Below are 25480 nucleotides of genomic sequence, written 5' to 3'. Positions count from 1 at the left end.
CAATCAAATTGTGTTATTATAAAAAGTCTGAGACGTGATCGCCATTATTGCGACACTAATAATTCCATCATTATCATGTTTCTTATTAAGTGTTTTAATTAATTTCGAGCGCAATAGGGAAGCTAAGATGAGAAACAACACAACACGATCAACAGCTAGCACTAATAGAGAGCCAAACCTGGGCATCATCCAACACTCAAACAACAGACACATGTAGGAAAATAATAGCGAAACAATCTATCAAAATGAGAGACATTACACAATTAATACAGTGACTAGCACTGACTTAAAGGTGAGCTCCGGGGATACCTTGACTTCTTGAAACTGTAACAATATTCTGGAAGCCCATATCGAACTCTGCCTGAAACCACCCTTCATTTCCACAAAACAGCCCCATATTTTAAATAATCTTAAATTAACCATTTCGAAACAGACATGGGGGCCGCCATTTTTATGACGGCAGCTGTTCACGCGGTGTATACCGCTGACGTAAGTGATATCAGTGTGCTTCAAGGCATCCCTCCCTACGGAGCATACGGGAATGTAGGCAGGCAATGGTGGAAGGGAGCGCGTCTGCTCGATCGACGTAGGCTTCTTGATTGCATCGTTTTTTATTAGTGGGATTACCTGCCAATGCCAAAACACGCTATTGATACCACTTGTGCAGTTAGGATTCGTGCAATTACGCTGTCGCGTTCCGGTCAGCGGCAAACTGGCGAAGAACACAATGACGGTCACGTATCGTCAACCGAACTGCGCTACCCCTACATACGAAAGATATCGTTATTCGCATTGTAGGTATCTTCGATAAAGTAAGTAAATTCATTGCTTAATTGAAGACTTCACTCTCTTATCGTTACGGTTCACCACTGCTACATCACTTGCTGCATCACTTGCTGCTTGCGAAGGGATGCACTTGCGCACATCTTTCTCCCTCTCGAAGGCATGGCGTTTGACGTTACAGGAACAGAAATCACACTTCGTGGCATTATAATCGGGTGAACGAGTTGTGCTTGGCAACGCCATGTTATCGTATACACACTGTAGGTACGTACGAGTGAATGACAACTTTAGTGCAAATTCGCGATGAACGTATTTGCCGATATTTTACACTGTCGAGAGAGCAAACACCAGATACACAAGCAAGATACTTACATGAGGGCATACGTGGCTTATGAGAGCTCAAGAGTAGACTGCACAGTACAAGTACACCGTGCTAGTGTAATTATCAGCCCCTGGATATCTTCACACTTATTTCGGCTGGTTTACTAGTCCAACGCAGCCATGCACCAACGCATTAATCAACCACTAAAAAAAAATGAAGATGAGTTGCTTGCATACGTCATCTACACCGTTATTACATCTGGATCTGCATGCTGGTATCAGGAGCCAAGGTACTTCTTGTATCAATGCATATCTCCACACATTCCACAGATACTGTAATTTTACACATAACATTGAATATGCCATAATTTTATTGAATACACAGAGATCATAAAACTACCTGACTGTCCCACATAACCCCTCGCAACAGGTAAACAAGTACACTGCAAGATGGACAGAATACAGGTGCAGTTGAGGTGTTCTGTGGTGAGTCTTATGTGCAAAATGAGGTCATTCCCCACAAATCAGTGAAAGGGGTTGCAACACCATCATCCCACATGAACATAAAAGAAGCTTCTTTGTACCAATCTGTGTTTTACAACCAAGGCGGGAATAGTGTGTAGAAAACGGGCATCTTGAATAGCGAAACTCATGGAGCTCTGATGTCACAGCCCTTACGGCTATCAGTGGAATTGGCTGTAGCTCTGAGGTCTTTGACATCTGCGCTTTAGTCGGGAATCTATTCGAAGGCTTTTATCTCGCGAAATATGACACACAAAAAATTATCAGTATTATGGTGCGCAATGCATGAGGCACCCATGATGCGACAAACTACATCTATGAAAGCGTCCCAACCCCTTTAATTTTTCCCTGACACTTCATGTAGTTCAAATGGCTAAGGAACGTGGAATACCAATTACTTTGTGCACGAAAATCTTGTGTTTGTTTCCCCATCCCTACGCTTCTACAGAAGCCACCGATTAATGGTGAATGAAATGCCAAAAACTAAAAATCCTAGGTATGAGTCTGCTTGTACACGTTCACTGAAGGCCTTCTGTTGTCCGCTTGCATTTAACGCCTTGCAGAGTTGTCAGCGTCGTAGTGACTCATTCACTGTAACTCTTGCGGTGAGCTTGTGTAGTCTTTTCCTTCTGTTCGGGAGCCCATGAACAGCCTCCGTCCACAGTGATCGAGTAGAGCGCGAGTGAGCTCCTGGACATACCCTGACATGAAAATTAGCATTATTAGAATGTCTAAAACAGACAGAACCGTCTTGTGCAATAAATGAGCAATGCAATTCTATGTTTCAGTAGTTTTCTCACATACATTCCTCATGTGTAGATACAATACGTATGTGGCGCACAGATAAGGTGGGAGTGGTGCTGTGATATCTTACATACATGGCCAAGAAACAGCACTGAGGCACGGCAACTTTTAGTGCACACAATGGCAGGATGTCTTTCAGAAGGGGAGGTACATCCACTATCCCCTACAATGCTTCGAATGTTCCAGTTCCTGTAAGTGAGGGATGCAGGACAGTTGCTTAGTAATCGCTGCTAGCTTGAAATACTGTAAATCACCTTCATGGAGCCAAAGCTGCTTCCCAATGTCTTGATGTGCACATCTTGCATGGAGACCTTGATGCTCATGAATATGTGAAGCAACGTTATGATCCAAATATCCATGATGTGCCATAGTATTGTGAGCCATTTTACCAGAACCAGATTTCCATTATCATTGCTTGTCCATGTGCAGATTTACAATGCTGTGACACCATTATTGTAGCACCAGATGTTGCTTCACCAGCGCTGCTGTATGCACCTTTTTCCTGGGCAGTTATAGTTATCATAGAAATTATAATTCTACCTGTTAAGCCTAATATTGCTAAAAATTGTGCAAAAGGAATCTTCATATTTAAGCTACAAAATGTGATCAACAATGTTAACAGCATAGCTTGCCCCCAACTGTACCCCTTCTAATAGGAAATATGTTGCCAACAAATGTACACAGGCTGGACAGCATACATGTGTTATGACGGTGTGCTATAAAGGAAATGTGGTCCTCTTGCAATGTGCCATGTGTCAAAACGATGATTCACAGACAGATGAGTCCTTCTCATGACTTCGCCTATTTGTGCCAATATGTGATGTGCATGCTGAGCGTCATCTCTTGCTGGTCAAGGTACTCGAGCACCTTTTGAAGGCCTGCGGTTGTTGAAGTCAACTTCATTAGTATAGAAGAACACAATGGAATTTGTGGCACGTAATAACTTTACATTACGATTTGAATACACAGCACTCACAGACACAGCCTGGCTTTTAAAGAGGAACAACAATATGCTACCATGTGTGGGATATGGGGTAGTTCCATGGTTGGGAAAAGGCTGACTGTGATCCCACAGAAGTCCAGACAGACACAGTGTCTCAAAACAGGAACTCCTAAGTTGTTGCTAATTTCAGCTGCTGTGACTGTTTTGTCTTCCCTGTGCCCAAGCTCAGACTTCTCCAAACTCATGTAATTTCGCAATCAATTCCTCTGAGAAACTGCGTAGTTTTACATACAACCGCGGACTATAGGGCTTAGCAGCCCCATATTTGTCGTTCACATGTTCACATTGTGTGCAAGCCATAGTGCAAGTTCGTACGGACACTTACCTGCAACTTCGGGCCTTTGGTGCTATCCTCTTTGTTGTCGACGAACGACGCAGGAGCCGCATCCCTTTTCAGCGACTTTCCGAGTCCAAAGCGGCCGTCAGGTGAACGACCTCGTAGCATTCGGATGCAAAATGCTTCGAGCACACACGACAGTTGCCTTGGTAAGTTCAGAGCACTCAACCACTGGTTTCGTACCACCCAATCACGCACAAAATCAACTGGGAACTTGGTACAAAGCACTTTGTTGTTAGCGTACCTGCTCGTACTGCGAGAAGCACGCCATTCTCACAATTCACTCACGCTGCATCTCTCACAAAGTGACACCTTAGACAAAGTTGTGTGTACTGACCAGCCGGAGAAGAAAAAAAGATGATCAAATTAAGACGCAGAGAATGGTGCCCGTACGCACAGGCGACTCTCGATTTCGCTTTCAGCCTGACGAGTGACGATTGCTGGCTATTGCGAAACTGCGAGCAAGTAAACAAGCCAAGAAGAGCCAAAGCGAAAGCTGACCGTGACGTCAGCTGTTCAAGCGGACGATCGGACAGCAAACCAAAAAACAGATTTCGCAGCAAATACAGGGTATTCGGCCAAACTATTTTGGAAGTACGTTCAGCAGGCATCAACCTTTGTGCATGCTAGTTTTTGTTGTGATATGTGACAGTGAGTTTCCTCCGGAGCTGACCTTTAAGGCTGAAGAACAGAGGAACACAAACAATAGTCAATGCTAATAGAGAACATACAATGATATCGACGCGAACCGGTTTCTCTAAGCGGCGCATTCTACAACATGTAAACAACAGAGGAAAATAATTTATCATTTGAAACACTATAAAATCATACTCGTGATCTAATCTAATTGAACACTATATAATTTTTATTCTAACAGACACTACAAACCTTATATTGATGGAGGTATCCAACACACAGATAATAGACATGGTACAACCAAGCTAGCTATCTTTCGCTTTTGCCTCAAAGCTGGGAGGCATTCTCTCCCTCTACAGATACAGCCAAAGCGAAGAAAGCGCACATCCTTTGTCACTCCAAGGGGTGGGGTCTCTCTCTCTCTCTCTCTTTCACATTATTTTCTACAAAGGGGGATATTCTTAAAACCAGCCAAGTTTGTTAAGCGGCAATATATTTTATTGGTGAATTATCGTAAATAGATGCTAGCAGTATTCAACTTTGAAGAACACAATAAGAATTATAGCAAAACAACCACTAGCAAGAAACAAAAAAAAAACTGAAAGAGACATCAATATCAGAGCAAACCGGTTTTAGACAAGCATTTTCTAAGCAAGCGAGAAATATTATGCTAACATCAACGAAAACAGTACGCAATCAAAACGAGAAACATTGCAAATTTAGTAAATTCAAACTGGCTAGCGCAAATGTAAGAAAACAATACAACAGCTAGCACTAATAGAGAGCCAAACCTGCGCATCATCGAACACACAAACAACAGATACATGCAGGAAAATAATTGCGAAGCAATCTACATAGATGAACCACACAGAGACAAATACAAGACAATAATTATTGCAGGTAGTCATTTTCTAACCAAGCGAGAAATATTTAAAAGTATCTTACAGAGGAAATCGACACACACAACTAATACATCATGCATACATAATTCCCAACTCACAGAATATGAATCGAGTAAACACCTGAAACAACGTCAAAAACAATAATTAATTCACACAAATTATTTCTAAGCAAGCAGTGTGAATACACCACATAATCACCACAGAAACTTGTGTTTTTTCAGTTAACAAACAGGATCAACTAGTGGATTCGAACAATAAAGTGAGAGAGGGAAGTCGCCAGCCATAAACTTCCCCCTACACTCCCTGTCAACGTTACGCCTGTATGGAGGTGGGGGATTCTAGCGCTGCATTGTACATAGAGTCATTAAAAGCACACATTTTTCTTACACATCACATCTTTTTGTAAATCAGTTTCCATAATTTTGTCAGCGACACAGGTGGATATTAATAACATTTTAAACCAGATAGCATAACAAATTTTTAAACAATACAATGAACATAGATATGCTTTTAATTAAGCGTAGTCGCACACTTCGAAAACTGAACAAACAAGGAAGCATCAGCGAAGAGGTGGACTGATTTTGTACTCGTTATCATGAGTCATGGGAGGACATGATAAAAAACTGCTTCGAAAAAGAAGAGCCGCGAAATGATTCTATTATCACTGCATTTCAATATGTCCTAGACATGGTCGTATTCGGGGATATGGTACAAATTACAGAATTGAAGGTGCAAGAATTTGTATGCTAAATCTACAATAGTTATAAAAATATTTGCACATCAACATCGGAAGAACCACTGGGTTTAATGGTGGAGTTTTTGAGGTTGGCTACCGAAGAATTGAAGTACTCTAGACCAGATGTAATTGTAATAATTGCGATGGGCATTGCATTAATTAAGGAAGCAATGAGATGAAATTATCATATACAAGCGGTGTACATCGCACGATTCATAACGGATTTGTTGAAATTACAAATAACCATTGACATGGAAAGTACATAAAAATCAGTACAGTAGTATATTACCAGCTCAACTGGCCCACAACTCACACAGTGGCCTGGACGCCATTAATGAGCAATTAGAGCAATTTGGGACCCCCCACAGTAATTAGGATCATTCAGTGAGTCATTACACTAATTGGGGAGCATCTAAGACGTGTCCAGACCACTGTGTGAGTTGTGGGCCAGTTGAGCTGATAAAAAATAAAGAAATAAAAAAGTAGGCAGAAAAGAAGAAAAAAGAGATAGAAATAGAGTGGAGAGAAACAATTTATTCGAAAATCAACGACGTCGTGGCGAAGAAACCGCTCGGGAGTGACCAGCGCTTGTTGGCGTCAGGTAGTTGCAGAGATCGACGACAGGTGGTCACCTAGTTCCAAGACGTCACACCAGACGGCGCTACCATCATAGCTCTATGCGAGAAAGACAGAGAACAAGATACTAGCGGCAGGTAAAAATGGTAACACTGCTCAACAAGTCTAGGCATGCGAGAGAAAAGGCCTAACCGCTACTGCTAAACAGCACACATCGGGGAAAAGGTGACTGGTGAGGCCTAACCACAGCGTCACAACACTACGCAGCTAACACAAGATGGGAACAGCAAAACTGGCGTCAACACGAACAAAAGGCTTGCTCACTGCTAAACCAGTCTAAACATGCGAGAAAAGGCTTAACACGAGCGCGGTCAAACATCGGCAAATCACTCGTTGGTTATCGCTAAACACGTCTAAACATGCGCGTACGGCAAACATGCGAGAAAAGGAGCGCGGTAAAACAACGCGGCAAATCAATCACGTTTTCCCCCGCGACGACGGGTGCGACTGCTCCATCAGAGAGGCAGGCAGAAACTGAGCGAGCGCGGGGACTGCGGAGCAACCGAGCACCCGTCTGCTCTCCACGACAGCCAGCGAGCAACTTACTGGGGCTACGCGCCGCAGCAGCTACGCATGCGCGCGGGCGCGCGCGCTCCTAGCGCCCTCTGCACCGCCCGCCCTCTCGACCGTGGGCTGTTTCGGTTTCGACTCTCCACTCCTCCCGCTGTGCGCGCGCTCCTAGCGGCAGCGGGTGGCTTCTTCGTTTCGGTTTCACTCTCATTTCTTTGCTCGCGTTTATCTGTATAAAGGCAGCGCGCACTGCGCTCGCGTCATCATTCTGACCGATACGTGGAAAACGCCATGTATGGTTTATTCTCCTGCGCTTCTCGTCGGCGAGGAAAGACAACAAACGAAGAACTTCGCGAACTTATTCGCGGCATCGTGGAGGAATCTTTTCAAGTCCACCGCCTGGAATGGCTGCAAGCACGTCAAGAAATGTGTCAAGACAAGATGAAGACCCTCGACCGCATCTTGACTGACGAAAAAGAAGTCCAACTTTAGCCTGGATAATCTGTATTGGGAACGCAGTTCCAATGTAGAGGACGACGACGATGACATGTAAATAAAAGCGATGCATTTCTCTTCGAGTCTCAGTCTCTTCTTTTTCTTCGTGCAAAGTGTACGCATGCAAAATGTCTTCCCCCGAACCTTTTCGTTTCCGTCATCCTTTTCGCTGTATCTTAAGCGGCCCCTCCATGTGCAGCAAATCTACGTTCGTTGCAAACGTGCTGAGGAACCTGAATGACGTGGTGGACAAGCCTCCGTCACAAATATTCTACGTACAGAAATATGCTTCGCCGAGTATGCAGGACGAATTTGGGGACTCCGTAAAATTTACCAAGGAGCTACCGCGACAGTGGGACACGTCGCGCGCTACGCTGATCGTCGTCGGCGATCACATGACCGACGCCGCTTCCTTGAAGGAGGTGACCGATCTTTTCATTCAGGGTTCTTACCACGCCAACGCGTCGACCTTTTTACTCGTTCAAAACATCTTTTTCGACAGTAGCCATTTTAGAACTACATCCTACAACACCAGTTACGTCGTACTGTGGCAAACCGTGCGCAGCGTGCACCAGATGGAACATTTCGGGCAACAGCTATTTGACAGAAAAAGATTGGAGTATTTTCTGGACGCATATAAACAAGCGATGTCGTCGCCCCACGCTTATTTACTCGTGGATCTTCACAACTATACGCACGAGGATCACAGGTTGCGTAGCAATATTTTTCCGGGAGAACGTCAATATATCTACGCTCCGAAATGAACCTCCGCCCTCACCTCACTTTACTCAAAGCACCCTCCACTCTACCCCCTCCGCGCCGTCGAGCCGTCTTGAGATGTTCTTCTTCGTCCGACATGAAACACCTCTCCGAAATTTGCCTCAATGTATTGAACGGAAAGGTGGCTCTAGCTCCTGACACGTTTGCGCGTTTGAAGAAGCACAAACGCTTCTTACGACGGCGATAGGTCGGTTGAAACCCGCGTTGATGAGACACGGGTCGACTGTCTCTCCTCGTCTATACTTTTCCAACAGCTTGAGCTTGTAATCTACGAAACGCTTCATTTTCTTTGCAATCTTCCCACTGACGGTGAACAGACGTAAGGGTATCGTCTTGAGAATCGAGCGAAAGTCTCCCTCGCAGTTGTCGCCGTGAATATAATCGCATAATCGCAGCAAGTCGCGATACATTCGCGTTTGCACAAAGGTTGCAAACCTCTGCTCGGGCGTCATGACTGAGACGGAATGAGAGTATATATACACAACCTTTTTCTTTTTGACAGACAGGTGGTCAGGTGATCGTCGATCCGCAAAAAGAAGGTCTTCGGAGGAGGCTTGAAGGTTAGGACCAGGGGTAGATCTCCCATCAGTAGCCATTCGTATTCTGCACGAAAGGAGCGTGAGAAACACGTGTTTTTTTTATTTTAAAGACACGTACAATCTTCTTCAGTCACAGAGTGACACTGATGGTCCATCTTCTCCATCTTCCTTCAATAGTCGAAGTCCTTCCCAACGTACGTCGAACGGTACCGTCCGACAGCCGAGAAACAGGCGTATCAATCGGTCCGTCCAATGCTTTTGCTCTGAAAAAAAAAAGTTACCGAATATAGAACGTATTAAAAATAACGAGGAAGCGTACCTTTGGACCACAATCCACCGCTGTTGGTGCAGAAGAAGCGGGCGCTACCAATCTCCCGAAATTTGTGAGGCGGGAAAAAACCGACTTCACGCGCAGCAAAAGTGTTGTAAACTGGAAACGAAACTCTTCAAACATTTCGACGATGATGACGACATGGGTATTACCCAGGCAGCACAAACCATCGGGAAAAGAATGGGAACGCAATGGGGGCTTCGGCTCCTGAACGGGCGATAGCGCCCGACTGGTTCCCAGCGGTGTGGGAACTGAGGAGGGAGAACATAAGAGAAGATAAGGTAGACCCCCGACGGTGCCCTGATCATTTCCCGCTCGGTCTCCTTTTGGTTATGTAAACAATAATATAGGATCGCTCCCCGATGCTGCTCTGATCATTTCCCGGTCTGGACTGACCTTGGTCATGTGACCAAAATATAGGATCGCTCCCCGATGCTGATCTGATCACTTCACGACAATCAGTCACATGGCCGGGGTGCAGCAACGGATTTCTCTTCCCAGACTGTCAGGCGCCGAGTGATGCAATCACGTAACCGACAGTTTCGAATCTGGCCAATGATGTTCCTCGATCATCCAGCCGTGTTTCCACTGTCGGAGTCCCCGTCGCTCTCGCTGCGAGAAACGAATGTATCCGGGCGTGCTCCCGAAACTTTAGAGGAATTCCAACATTTTTAAGCGATTCATCGAGTGGTAAGTGCTATTTCTTTTTGTGATATTCCTCGCATTGATAAACGTTACTCATAGATGCTTTTCAACATGAGTGACACCGTTCTAGAAGGCTTCTCTCGAAGCTTAGCAGCGCAGCATCGCATAGTTTTGACTTCAGTGATCCATTGTGGTTTATGCGTTGCTTTTAGGATAATGGACTCCGTTTTGGTGAAAATATGGTTCAGTAAAGTGTGGAATTGTATGCATTGTGTATTTGACATCAAACGAAATATAACCATTTCTCAGGACGACTGCGTGCTGCAGCTGTGCTTTCCATCTCCTGCGTGCGTACAAAACTGGAATGCTGGAGGACTTCAGCTCAAGGTACGTTTTTGTAGTCATTCTAAATAAAAAGAAAAGAAAAAAAAAAGGAACCTCCGAAGTGAATAAATTATTCCGCTTTAATCTGTTTGCGTAATGTGATCGTCGCATGATATGTCAATTTGTTTGAAACTGTGAGTGAATGAAAGCTATCCTGATCTTTCATTCAGAATGTCATGCTGGACCACTACCAGAGCGTGCTTAAAGAAATCAATGCCTTGATGGAGGTATCACCGAAGTGCCCACCACCAGATCTCTGCCTCAGAGCCAGTGATGATGGTCAAGATTTTTCTAGCGGATCTTGTCATGTCATGCTGAAAACTGTAAGTTGAGCTATTTGGTCTGTATTGAATAACGTGTGCATCTTGTGGTGTGGTGTACTTTTCTCAGTGTAACCCTGACCTCAAGCTATCTTCCACTTTCAGAATCCACCCCGCACTTCGGTTTCAACACTATGAATCTATCGCGCTGTGCCTATGCTGTGTCTAATCTGTGTTGTGCCTAAAAGGTTGCAAAGTTCTACCTGCTACCTCACTCTCTGCCACGAATAATAGGATTACCGCTTCTGATTCGGTGAGCGAGGGGGGCGTACATCTTTTTGTTGTAATTTGGATGGATGATAATTTCTTTTACCACCTTTTTACAACCCTTATCAGACGCTATGTTGGCTTAGGAGGTAACTAAGGAAGTTACCACCTTCTCACACCTTTTTTCTTAGATTGTGGTTCCCAAATTATGTGTATGTTGCCCTCGTATTAGCAAAGATGCGCAAATATTTCTTCTATTTCCTTAAGGAAGGTATAGATCGATCATGACACATATAGTACGGATTCTCAAGTTGTTCACGTGTTCCATGTTGTTGCGCGTAACTCGTTACCAGTAACTCGGTACTGTAACTAGGCTACTCGGCTTACTTTCTGCATAGCTCTTTGCTTTTGAGCTCCAGTAACTTCTTGAGGAGCTCGTTCCTTTCCCTTTTTCTTTTGTTTCGGCGGGGGGGGGGGGGGGCTTAAGTTCGTCGAAGTAACTTGAAGAAAGTTCAAAGTTCCTTTTGTTTGATTCTGGTCTAAAAACATCGCAGGCTGAGCCCTTCCCCCATGACTTGAGATGAAAGATGGCACGTGCACGGCGCGAATAACTCCCGTTGTTACACGGTGAATGTTACAAATTATGTTTTAGCCGAGCATTAGGAAGCTCAGGTATCACGCATCTTAACGATAACCAGTGTATTGATAATGATAGAGGGCATTGAGTATCAGGATTAAAACTTGGCACGGTTCTACGATATGTATGTAGGGGACAACTCGTAGAGCATAAACTTGCTTTGTGCTCCTTTTTCATGTACCTTATTACGAGATCAAAATCATCAAATCCCTCCCTAAAGAAGCCTATAAATGTAGGCTTCGTTTGTCGTAGCAGATATTGATATCATTTTTGTATATCAAGACTATTTCGAAACGTCTTGAATCGCCCATTGTGACAGCAAGGTCTGAATTAACGATATAGACAGGTCAAGAGCTGAAAAGTATATATATTGAGTAGAAAATAACTTTAAGGTAACCTGTTACATTTCTAAAGTAGCTTAGGAACTTCACGTCAATTTTCATTACGTTTTATTACGTGTAACTGCGTTTGAAACTTAGTTACGGGCCGGTTTCACGTCAGTTCAAGGAGGGAGGTCCCATCGACCTCCTGGGTCTTCAGTATTTTTTATATTTATAAGCTCATCGTATATTATGATCAACATTTTTGCCGAATAGCTTTCGTGCAAAAACTCGAGAAAATCCGGCCCTGAATTCGGATGTTTCAGTTTTGCCGTGTTTGCACGCGTATCCCTCCCAGGTGTTAAGAGATATTGTGAAATTTTTTGATGCTGCTTTATTATGCCTACAGGCCAGCTGTCAGAGATCAAATTTATGCGCGCAGGTGCAACGCTGTGTGCTATAAAAAAAAAAAAAACGAACATGCCCTCTCGCGCACTTTTGTCCTAATTTCGACGCCTGATATCTCTGGCTATAGATGTCCCTGATCGCAATGCTTGGTATCAGCTCACTCAGCTTTTAATGCTCTTTCATCTGATATATCCATCCTGCATATACTTCTTAGCGGCATGTGCTGAAATAGGCAAATGTTTAGGCATATTTCGAAATAAACATGGATTTTGCGCGTGTATTCCTCAAACAGGTCCCACTTGATTTCGAATATATTGTGCAAGGATATGGCCCGATGTTAGGCCTTTCATCTAACGCAAAAACTTCTTCTCCAAAGGCGTATACTGCTGATTAGCGCGTTAAAAGGCGGCCCCACTGCGTATGAACGTGTCGGAAATATCTACAGCCAGAGCAAGAAGCGTCGAAGTTTGAACAAAACTGCGCGACAGAGCATGTTCGCCGCTTTTTATACGATACAGTGTTGCACCTGTGCGCCTAAATTTGTGCTCGGAGTGCTGGCAGGTAGGTATACTAAAGCACAAAAAAATTGCACTACGATATATTTTAAAACTCAGGATGTATACACGTGCAAATACGGCAAAATTGCAACAATTGAATTCAGGGCAGGATTTCTCGATTTTTTGCAGGGAAAGTATTCGAATGATTAATTTTCCCAATGTTGATCATGATCTGCGATGAGCGCCAAAATACTGTATATATAAAAATCATGAAAATTCAGGAGGTCCATGGGACCTCCCTGTCTGAGCTAACGTGGAACCGGCCTACAATTATGTTCTGGCTAACCTTTTCAGTGACTTTCATCTTTCAACAGTCTAACTTAACTGGCAACGAGTTCCAACTTCTATCTCTGTTCCATATAACCTGTGTTAAGTGAATATTTGTGAAGTAAATAGTACATTTGCGGGACTGGCGGTTATATACTTTCAATGTAACACTAATTTTTTTTCATTGCTGGTGAAGTAATGCATTAAAGAACCCATGTATCTTGTGACTATGATGCAATAAAGAGTTTTCTACAATGACATATTGATTTTGTTTTTAAAAATCGCGCAAATTAACTCTTGTTTTGGGGGTAAGAGGTACCCGTAAGTGTGCATTGGCTGCACCTCGGGAAATCGTTGGGGTACGATACAGGCTGCCGATAACGGACCATTAACATCCCCGTGTTGCAAACCGTATGCCGGACCATGGTCGGGAGCCGACCCGGTCGGGTCGGTCGCCGCAAGCGCACCGACGTTGGGTCGTCGCGCTGTGCTGCCTGGGTACTTACGAGTATCTACCAAGCTGATCATGATGGCACGAGAATGACGATCAAACGTTCGCTTCGACATTTATAGTAAAGCTTTTACTCTCACTCTCTATGACGTCATTGAGCGTTTTTGGACATGTTAAGACGTGTTTGAACATGTTTGGACGTGTTCAGACGCGGGCGAACCGTCGAAGTCGTCCCTGGACACACTAGTTCGTCTCTCTCCCTCTCTATGACGTCACTGAACGTGTTTGAACATGTTAAGACGTGTTTGAACATGTTTGGACGTGTTGACACACGGGCGGCGAACCGTCGAGGTCGCCCCTGGACACACTAGTTCCTCTCTCTCTCTCTCTATGACGTCATTGAACGTGTTTGAACATGTTTGGACATGTGTAGACACGAGCCCTGCAATAAGAAAAACGGCACGCAGCACGAATTAGACTAGTGGCTAGTGTGTCGCGTCCAGTGTAGGATGTTCCTGGGTTCGAATCCCGCACTGGATCTTCTCGTCGTCAAATAGAAGTCGGCCCAGAGTGTTAGCTAGACATTAGTGTAATGTTTTATTCAATGTCGATGGTACCATTGCCATATGCGACATCGCAAAGAAAAAAAGGCGCGAAAGACGGAAGGCGGAGTGGTCAAAGTACAGACGACACCATCGCAATGCGAGGAGGAGGAGAGCGATGTAGCGACTATAAAAGGTGCTCTGGTTCTACGACGATTGATAGGAAGCCCACGAGGGGCATTCATCCACGACGTGAGACGTTTCGTGGAGCAAAATGTAAGTTGACCGGTTCTGCTGTGTGAGTGTATTCTATGTATCGCATTGTTTTTCAGGAAGCGATAGCCGCTGTCTCCGCATGACACTGAATGCACAGGGACTCATCCCAACCTCTCTCATGAGCATCATCAATCTCAAGCGTTCCTCAACTGAAGGGAAAAGTGAGCATTGTTTCGTGAGAGGAAATCTCGTACCGATTTTGTTTGACCGCAGCGCCACGCTGTCTCGTATGTCAGTACGACCCCATCAATGCCATGCTCGTGGCCATAGAAACAGAGCACGAAGCTAGACTAGAGAATCTCGGTAACAGCCCAGTCGTCCTTTCAGGTGACGACGACGACGACAGAGTTAGTAGTCCGCCTTTCGTAATAGGTGAGACGGACGACGACGAACCCCTAGATGGGCATGACAATGCAGACGAATTGCTCATGTGGGAAGGGGATCAGTCGTATGCAGATTTCATTACTCTGTCTGGTAGGGTTAGAGATGAATCACCAGATGCAAGCCCAGAATTTCGAAACGAAGCTGAGCCTGTCCAGGGTCGTAGAATCAACACGTTGTAGAGAATCATCCCTCCGTCACGGAGAGACGATTCCTTCCTTTTTTTTGTCACAGATGAGGCATTTGACGGGACGGCTTCTAGGTACACGCTTCTCTGTTCCCCGCACGACGACAACGTCGACGATTTGCGACTCTATCTACCGAGCATAGCTCCAGTAATCAAGCTCGTCCTCGAAGCTTATTCCATGCGCTTCAAATTTTGTCTGTGCTCGAAGGCGCTCATGATTAAGGACGGAGCCGATGGGTTGACTTCTCATCTCCTCCACGTGAACCTTCACATGAGAGTGGTTCATAATCGCCAAGAAATCGAAGGCGCGATAAATGCTGCCATCGCAGAGTCCTCGCAACGGGTAGAAAACTATGCGAGAGAAGGATCTGGTTTCACCTCGAACGACGTGCAATGTGTCGACTTAAAACTAACGCGCTTAAAACCGAAGCGGATTGGGTGCACGATCGAGCTTCCCGTAATGTTGAAGAGAAAAACAAAGACTCTCACAAACGTCAAACTTCCACCAAATCACGAAAACGAGTGTTTCAAGTATAGCGTGCTGGCACAGTTGCATCCTTTGAGGAACAACCCAAACGATTATGTCAGATACCACAAATACATGAATCCTTCGAATCCGGAGACGTGTGTAACATACTGGCCGCCCTGCTTTCCAGTCACTTACGAAGACATTTCCCTGTGGGAGAGAAAAAACAAATTCTCCGTGTACATCTACGTGTTCGACGAGCAGACGAGTTCGATATCTACCGGGCGGATTCCCTGCGCGCTCTATCAGGATAAAGTCCACCTGCTCGAGGTAAGGGAGCATTTCTATGGAATCAGAAAATTTAGCACTTGCATGGAACGAGGTGACTATTTTTATTGTGAGAAATGCACGAGCAGTTATAGGACGAGAAGGGCGTTGGAGCAGCACGAACGTCTGTGTCGAGATGTAAACGAAGTAATTCTCGAAATGCCAAAAGCGGGGGAGAGCGTCTCCTTCACCAAGATACAGTACATGCATCCCTACCCCTATTTTGCGGTGTTGGACACGGAAAGCATACTGGAAAAGGATGCACTCGTTAAGGACGCCTCGAGTGTGCACAGGATGAGCTCGTATAGCATCGTGCTAGTGAGAAGTTGTGATGGGAAAATAATGGGCGTAGACGGCTATTTGGGACCTAACGTGGCAGAAAATCGGCAAAATCGGCGAAACCCGGCACTTTACAAACGCTACCTGGATGATATATTTATGATCTGGCCACATTCAGAAAGGGACCTCATAGAATTCATAAATGATCTCAACCAATTTCATCCCACTATTAAGTTCACCCACACGTATTCAACTGCAACTGTTAACTTCCTAGATGTTCAGGTAAGACTACAAGACGGAGTTCTAAGCACCGACCTATTCCGGAAGCCCACTGACTCCCAACAGTATTTGTCCTTTCATAGCTGTCACCCACGGCATACAAAGCTTGCCATCCCTTACAGCCAAGCCCTTCGGTACAGGAAAATCTGCTCGAACGATGACGATCTTGACAGGAATCTAAATCAGTTGCAACAAACATTCGTTGACCGCCATTTTCCACCGAACCTTGTGAAAGACGCTCTCAACAGGGCCCGAAAAATAGAGCGCCAGTCACTATTCGGTACGCGAAAACATAGCACAAAAGAGGACGCTATCAACCTGATCGTAACATTTGCTGGAAATATCCCAAACATTAAGGGTATACTGAATCGACACTATAGCATACTTCAGCAATCCGAGCGCACAAAGGAAATTTTTCCGCAGCACCTCGTGTCACCTACAGGCGCGCACGCAATCTGCTAGATAGCGTAGTTCATTCTAAAATCAACGAACCAAATGATTCACAAATGGGTTGTCACCCATGTGAAGGCCGCAGATGTCAAATATGCAAATCAATGCAAAACACCACCATAGCCGAAAGTACTAGTTCTCACTTCAGAGTGACAATTAGAGCAAACCTAGACTGTAATTCGTCCAACGTTATCTGTCTCGTTCAATGTAACGCATGCCAAGCACAGTACGTGGGCCAGACAAAAACCGCATTCAGAATCAGATTTAACAATCACCGATCGGACGTGACGAAAAAACCGAATCTTCCAGTTTCACGCCATTTTAGCCAGCCAGGGCATTCAATTAACGATGTTTCAATTTTCCTTCTTCAAACAAACTTCAGTTCCGACCGGTGCCGAGAACACGAGTCTTACCTTATCTACGAATTCCAATCTATCATAAACGAGGACCCCGGTGTACTGTCAACAATAAGAAACTTATCTGCTTAGATAGTGTACTGCTGCTTGTTCTCCTTTTCTTTGCAGAACAACAGTCCACAGCCCTTGAATTCCATCCCACCTCCCGGACTATGACCTCGGCCTCCAGGTGGCGGAACCCCCCGATTGTGACGTCATTGTAGCACTGTATAAAACTCCAAGTGTCATTTGTTATTCTTCAGTCCTGACAAAGGCGGAGCTTCCGCCGCAACGTTGACTTCCCCCTTAACTTTCCACTAGTAAATAAATAACTCCCGCTTTTTCTACTTCTCACATCTTCGTTGTCTGCCTCATATTTTGTTAGTACCTATTTAATTTCGCGGTCGCCCGAACCCCTTTCTTCCAGTATATATATATATATATATATATATATATATATATAATACTTTACTGGCTTCGCACTGGGCTTTCAGAGGTGAGTCACTCACCCTGACGGGAGGACATCACGTTCCACGTGACCTTCCGACGCCACTCGCTCAAACGTCGCCCACCTACGCATTGCTGATGAAGGCCCAATAAGGCCGAAACAGCTGTCCAATGCTGGTGTGGCGACGTTTGGGACTTATAAACATATGTTCAACGTGCAGCCAAAGAGCGTATGCTATTTTTCTTCATTTAATACTTTACTGGCTTCGCACTGGGCTTTCAGAGGTGAGTCACTCACCCTGACGGGAGGACATCACGTTCCACGTGACCTTCCGACGCCACTCGCTCAAACGTCGCCCACCTACGCATTGCTGATGAAGGCCCAATAAGGCCGAAACAGCTGTCCAATGCTGGTGTGGCGACGTTTGGGACTTATAAACATATGTTCAACGTGCAGCCAAAGAGCGTATGCTATTTTTCTTCATTTAATACTTTACTGGCTTCGCACTGGGCTTTCAGAGGTGAGTCACTCACCCTGACGGGAGGACATCACGTTCCACGTGACCTTCCGACGCCACTCGCTCAAACGTCGCCCACCTACGCATTGCTGATGAAGGCCCAATAAGGCCGAAACAGCTGTCCAATGCTGGTGTGGCGACGTTTGAGAATTATAAACATAGGCTCTTTGGCTGCACGTTGAACATATGCTATTTTTTTTTTTTTTCACTTCTTTGTCCACTGTTCTCTTGAACCTGTTGCGAGTGCGTTTAATCTTCCTTTGAAGACGTATTATCTCTCTGTTTATCCAAGGCTTACGTATATGCTTGGTACGCCTTTTAACTGTAGTGGACTGTTTTAGTGTAGACACAATAGTTAACAATATTCCTAAATTACTTCCAAGCCTTATCTACAGTACAGTTTGGTGAAGTGGAGAGTGTGCAAAAGTTACCAAATGACATCTCGAGATAGTCTATAGTATTGACACATGATCAGCATCACTGTAATCATGAAATACCTTTTTTTTCGCTCTGTAGCAACTTCTTAACGTACATGTAAGTAATACCATTCTATGGTCAGACACACCATCCATTACAACACATTCGTGAGGTTAGTCCCTTTAAAAGATAACGATACTGAACGTCGTGTTCAGTTCAGCATCGGGTGGCTGGTACGCCAAGCTAAAGTCTCGAAGCAACAGCGACTGCAACGACTACTTCGGTCAGCCTTTTGTGGCAACTTTTGTTTGACAGCTGGTACGGTCATGGTGACCACAGATACATTTCCCATGTACCTTTACTTCCGCTATATTCGTGCCACTTTCACCGAAGTAGGTGTAAAAGGTCAACCGAATGCACCCAAACGGGCTCGTGTTGCGGACAGAGCTCGGCATTTTGGCCCGTGATAACTCACAATTATCCACGGCGCGAACGAGTTGAGCCGCAGGACGGACTCATGCGAAGGCCTATACGGCGACTGCAGTTATCTCGCACTCGCAGTAAAAAGGGTTGCTGCGGGGTGCAATACAGCCACCGAGTCGGCTGAGTATCACAGACTACCACGCCACTGAACGGACCTCACGCAAATGAATGACGCTGATCTCATACTCACGATCACGATACCGCAGAGTGCGCTCACGCGGCACATTAGATAGTTTTAGTATATCGTACGCTATCGCCTTTGTGTGCATAAGGTACAGGGTACAATATCCATATTGCATATTATAATACTAATTCATAATACTTCCTAGAAATCGGTTTTATAATATGTAATAGCAATACTTGGGTGTATTACACGAATAATACTAGTAATGCATTGATACATAACTTGGGGAGAACGAAAGGGAAAGAAATATACAGTCGAACTTCGTTAATATGACACTCATTAATACGACATCCCCGCTTTGCGACCGTTTTTCTCGGGAACCGTTCCTTCCCAATGGACTCCGCATGTAACACTTGTTCGTTAGTGTGACATTTCGTTTATACGACAATGAGCTGTATTTTCTGCACAACTATGGGCGAATACGTGTACTTTACCCTCATTACTATGACGATTGGTCACTGAACCGCGGTGGTTCTCCTGACCTATACGTCGGCCAAAAAGCGGGCCCGCTTTCGGGGTGCGTCATTATGCCCCTGTCTGAAGTGCTTAAAAGAGCAGTGTCCTCCTGTGTCATAGTGACTTGCTGCAGCCATAAGGCATTCATCGGCCATGTCTGAGGAGAAGCGCAAACGAACAGATTTTATTCCGATTGGCGGAATAAAGAAGCGAATACTTATGCGTCAAATTGAGAGTTACACTAAGCAAATGTCTTTGTGGACTTTTTCAAAAAATAAAGTGTCATTCATTCAAATGCCTTATTATTCATATTCTGTTACCAGCTTACGTAATTTTCTACTTTTCGAAGCTTACGTAAACGCTAAGGTACGATTCGTAACACGTGGTATTCGTTAATATAACAATTCGCTTTATGACTAAAATCCGCAGGAACGGCCGTGGTCATATTATCGAGTTTCGACTGTATACAATTTGTGCGTTACTTATCGAGACAGTCATACCCCAATCACGTTTTATTCCAGGTGCTTACATTTTTAGCATGTTCTCAAAGATGTAGTATCTATAGTGCATGGCCTGTCCGAATATGATGAGATAACGCTGATCATCGATCACAGCGAGCAGCTTGCTCTCAGTGCTGCGGAGTCTTGATTTCGTCCAGTCTGGACAATAAAATGTGGGCGGTTCAAAAGTGTGTGACTGTCCATAGTACAACCGTAGGCGTGACTGCACTGGACGCACTCTTTCATACGACCAAGGGCTTGCAAAGGGATAACTCATCCTTGCGGACCTGAACTGGAAGGAATGCGGGGAAGCGTCCAGTAACCTCTGTCCCGATGTCACTCCCTTTGGGATAATATGAGACAGAGGAATAATAGGGGCCTTGTTCGTGTGTACATGTTACATTACAAAAATTACTGATAAAGTGCACCGGTCACTCAGCCTGTCGGACTTACGAGCTCTGGGAAAGTATTACACCTTCCAAAGTATTATAATGCATGTAATACCTTGATTTTCTGTATTATAATACAGATACAAATACATTCCGAAAATGAGTATTATAATACAAAATACAAATACTCAAAAGTATTACAGTAATCGTATTGTAATACAACGTACTACTATTACTACACACCCCTGGTAAGAGATAGCGTTGACGATTCTGCGGCACGCCCCTAACGGGAAGAGAGCGCCGCGCAGTGCGCAGAACCGCCGACGCTATCCCTTACGTACGCAAAGGCGATAGCGCACGATGTACTAAAACTCTATTATCGCACTCACACGATAACATCACATCTGCAACTGCGCAGCTCAAGCCGCTGACGAATAACTTTAAAAACATGTCTGGAGCATCGCTGATATGATAAAATGCGACACGGAGACGATGTTCGAGTGACCACATCCATTTTCTCTTGTTTTATGTCATTAACCTGCAAATCTTCGGCAGGCCGCCTTAGGCATCGAACAAAGTGAAGGAGTAAGGTAATGAGCGCAAAACACTAAAGGCTCATTCACACATGCGTTTCAAAAAGCGGCGCCGCCCCAGCGTTCGCGGCGCCGCCGAGAGGGGCCTGTCACACATAGCCGAGCCGCCATCATGAAAACTCGCTTCGTTCTTGTTGCTACGTCAAGATCGTACCGACACTTCCTGCTCTCTTCCTCAAAATGTACAATGTGAAGCATGTTCTCCATTTTATAATTATCGTGAAGCATTTCCGCTGGAATCATCAATCGTTGGAACGACAAACGCGACACAATACAGAGAAAGAACGGCAGAAAAAGCGAGACACATGTTTACCTACCGACGACCAAAACACGGTCACACACAAGTCGTATTTATTTTCGTCGATTCCGTTGTTTGCGCAAATTCCCAGCTCATCGTTGATAGCTCAGACACCAAACAGCTATTGGTGACAAGGAATTTACTCACGCGGTAGCACCAAACACATACACACGCACAAATGACAAAAGATCCCAGCGCGGTATCGGGAGGCCCGCCATTGCCCGCCGGCACCAAAAGGAAGCCACCCCACTCCTCCGAGCGCTGCGATTGGCTGGATGAAAGGCGTTCGCGTTTCTGCCCTCCGAAGCTGCAGCACGGAGCGGTTCTCGAAAAGCGGCTGGAAACGCTCCGCGGCTCGCGTTTCGCGGCGCCGCGAACGCGAAACGCGTTCAAAAAACGCATGTGTGAATCCAGCTTAAAGAAGAATGGGATGGGAGGAGCGCAAACTGTGAACTGTCTCTATTTGGCCTTTGCCAGGAAAAATTGAAAGAGAGGGCTAAACCAGAACATGATCTAGATCAAGACTGGATCTGGTTAATAAACAAAAAGGTTGTTATTATGGTAACACATCGTGTTAAGAAAAGCTTCGTTGCCGTGTAGAAACAAGGATTCTTGGCTAACACATTGTTTATCTAGTCTTTTGACATGGTACGCTTCTATTTTCAAGATATATCTAAACAGGTAGCGTAATTCCCATAGGCCCATGTGTCTTCAGAATGATGCCACGATAGGGACCGACAGGGCCATCCATCCGTTGCGCGGACTACTACGATTGTAAATAAATGACGTCAGAGATATGAATAATAAGCAGTGCATAATTAGCCATGGCACGTTTACATTCGCGGACTTCGTTTGCGTTGTGTTCCCTTCCATGATGGAACCATACTGATCATCCACAGGGCAACAGTACCACACGAGAACAGATAAAAATGAATAATATCAGGTTTAATGACACATACCAATTCGAAATGCATACAGTTATCACAGATTTTGATAACTCCAAACAGACTGGCATCGTGATGACCACGCAGGCACAGGCGCACAGGCACGGGCGCAGCCCGTTTCCATGCTCAGGCCAGGTCCCAGTTCGCCTCTGCTCTATGTGCTCTCGAGGCCCGGAGGCCTATTTAGATTTACTAAAGCGAGGAAAATGACGCAGTTATTAGTAGCGAGTGAGGAGGTACACACGAACTGGAGCGGCTGTGTTTCTCTGCCTGCAAGCCGCTCTGTGCTTGGTGCTTGTTCGCTTGGGTGTTGACCGCCTTGATCACCGTCTCACTCTGCTTTACGGAGAGGGCGGTGTCGTGTGCAGACGTAGTACGCGGCTGCTCCTCTCTGGCTTTGGTAAAGCGAAGGACGCTCCTTCTGTTGCCCAAATCGCCCAACTCCTTTCATCTTGTCAGCAGACATTTCAGCGCGCCCGCCACACCAATCTTCCCCAAATGTGTGCGAGTCACGCGTGTAATCCAGACCCATTACACGAAATAAGCTTGATCACACATAAAAGTGATAGTTCTCAGATGAGAATGCCATGATATCCCATACCCAATGGAAAAAAAGTGACATGAAAATTCAGCTGTCCAGTCTCGTGTAATACGTTCGCGTACATGGCCGGCGTTGTCAAGCCCGTACCCGGCCCGGGCCCGGTGGCCGAAGCCCGAGCCCGGCCCAGGCCCGCATAAAAAACGCTAAGCCCGCGGGCCGGGTCGGGCTCGGGCAAGCCCGGGCCCGTGCAGTGCTCTAGGAGCAACAGATAGTTTTTTCTACGTTGAAATTATAAGTAACTTAATAGTACACACACACCCCATGCCCATGCTGTAAAGTTTTTTTTTTGTTTACCATCGTACCTCTACTACCAACACCCAGGATCGCTCGAGCCTCAGGTTGATAGCCTTGCTGATGGGTCTGATTTGCTATTCTCGCTCTCCTTGCTATTCTACCGGTTCGCAAAGCGGCTCGAAGCCCCGAACCGGCTCGCGAACCGGTTGAACGCTTCCGTTTTATATCTCACATAAAACGGCTTTTATTAGGAAATGCGTGGCTAATAGCTTACTGCTGTTGCCTGCATTGACATTTTTAGTGGTCAGGTACTCCCTTTAGCGAGAGAAAGGAGAAATGGATGAGCACTTGCACATGGCGTCCACGTTAATGGAGCGGTGTAGTCCTGCCACTGTCTGTTCCCAAAATTGCCTTTTTCAGTGTTGTACCCTTTACCGAAATGCGGTATCACGATACCGATACTCGTTACTTCAGCAAAGGGTACCGAAATACCGATATCGATACCTCTTTCTTAAAGTAACGGAGTACCGCTACCGTTACTAAAAAAAGATACTTTGCCCGATACTTTTGTTGGAAATACGAAGATGATGCAAAATAGAAATCTCGCTTACCCGAATCCATTTGTACAATAGCAAACTGGGAAAATACAGTTTTGCAGTAAAAAGACAACTTATTTATTATGTTGCTAGGGCACTTTGCTTGACTTTTATGTATAGCTGTTTCTCTGCCTTCTTCTGCCATCCTATAGCCATGCAGTTCCTCAGATGGACAGCATTTTACATAGACGCAGTGTACCAGTTAATCCACAACACAATGGCAATCTGTCAGGACACAATTGCACTACCAGTAAGCAGGGCTACTTGTTTTTTCAGACCACCACCAATCACATAGGTACCGTTCCGTGTATGCTCCTCCACTTCGCATGTTTCTGACTTGTTTAAATTTTGCTGTTCAAGTGTAGAGAGAAATGTTGGGCGCTTGCTTAATCATATATTCTTCCTACACAACTGGCCTCTACTCTATTCGTGCTCCATTCGGTGGACGATGGCAGGCAATTCACCTTTCGGAAAATGCAGCAGTTGCTATCAGAGGACGGCCGCCACGGTTGCTTGGAAACCCAGCGTCTGACATGCGTGTGCGTGGGGCACTAGCCGCGGCGCTCACAAGGACAATTGCGCTTCAGCCTGTTAAAAAGGGCGCTGAAAGCATATTATACGTCCTCGTTTGACTGCCAGATGAAAATTTGGAAAATCCATGATATGGAGACCAACGTGTCTTCATTCGGGTACTGAGGCACTTGAACTTTTATATTGACTTCTTTTATGTCCGAACCGTTTCCTCGCGAACCGGTTATACCGCTATTATTTTTTCCGGTTCGGGTTCAAAATTCTCATGAATATTTCGGTTCTGGTTCGGGTTCGGTTCCAGTAAAAATAACGGTTCAGGTACGGTTTTCGGTTCGGTTTCGGTTCGACACCCTGGATCAAACCGCTTCGATTGTAAAGAAAGGTGTCAGGAGTAAGGAGGGCAGTCCGAACCGAGAGTTGATTAGCGACTGCGCGTTGCCTCAACTTCGTCATCGTCACAAAGTCAATTGTTTTGATTTGCAGTTAATTATCAACACTCTTCTCTGTATGCTGAAGACGTACCGCACTTTTGGAGCCTGTATACGTGCACTCATTGCGCACATAAACATAAGTGTCCGTTCATGTCTTGCTTGACGCTTTCGGCGAAGGCGTGCTGGAACTTCCAAAAGTCCACCGCAAGTCGTTCAGGGAACCCTTACATCGGCTGCTTCTTATAACTTGTGGTCAAGGTGGAGAACCGGGCTAGTTGGTTAGACATGGCGAAATACGGCAAACGAGATACACAAAGAAAACACCGGACATGCTCAATCCAGTGTTGAGCATCTCCAGTGTTATCTCTGTATATCTCGCTCACCGTTTTTCGCCTTCCTGTTGCTTTTGTCCGAGCGGTTTCTTCATGATAGTACGAGTTTTTGCGTATAATCATTAAATTCTCGCATAATCACGGTGGTCTCGCGAAATAATACACCATTATGTTATTCCTAAGGGCATGTCGAATACCAGGATTATGAGGCTTTTTGACCAACAAGAAATGTTTTTCAGGAGCGGTATGACCGTGTGCGATCTGCATCCACTGCCATTGTACCGAAGGTGAAATCTCAAGTTCTCGACGCGGATCAGGTGAGTTCATAACTTTGTTCAGGGGGCCATGGTTTCCAGAGGGAAAGGTTTTGGTATATGTCATACACTCCCGCTAAATTTTAAATATTATAATTA

The 25480-nt window shown here is 45.2% G+C and overlaps 1 protein-coding gene across 1 annotated transcript in view; it reads left to right on the top strand.

Annotated features, from left to right (window-relative positions):
• Positions 1-25480, top strand: part of LOC135394418 (GTPase-activating protein skywalker-like) — a 282666-nt gene that overhangs the window by 214142 nt on the left and 43044 nt on the right. The window contains exon 8 of the mRNA XM_064625152.1: positions 25307-25384. Within this exon, the coding sequence (XP_064481222.1) occupies positions 25307-25384 (78 nt within the window). The remainder of the gene's footprint in view (positions 1-25306; positions 25385-25480) is intronic.

This window comes from Ornithodoros turicata, chromosome 5 (assembly GCF_037126465.1).
Source record: "Ornithodoros turicata isolate Travis chromosome 5, ASM3712646v1, whole genome shotgun sequence".
NCBI classification, from domain to species: domain Eukaryota; kingdom Metazoa; phylum Arthropoda; class Arachnida; order Ixodida; family Argasidae; genus Ornithodoros; species Ornithodoros turicata.
Note: the sequence above shows the minus strand (reverse complement) of the source record. Positions and strands in the feature narration are given on the sequence as shown.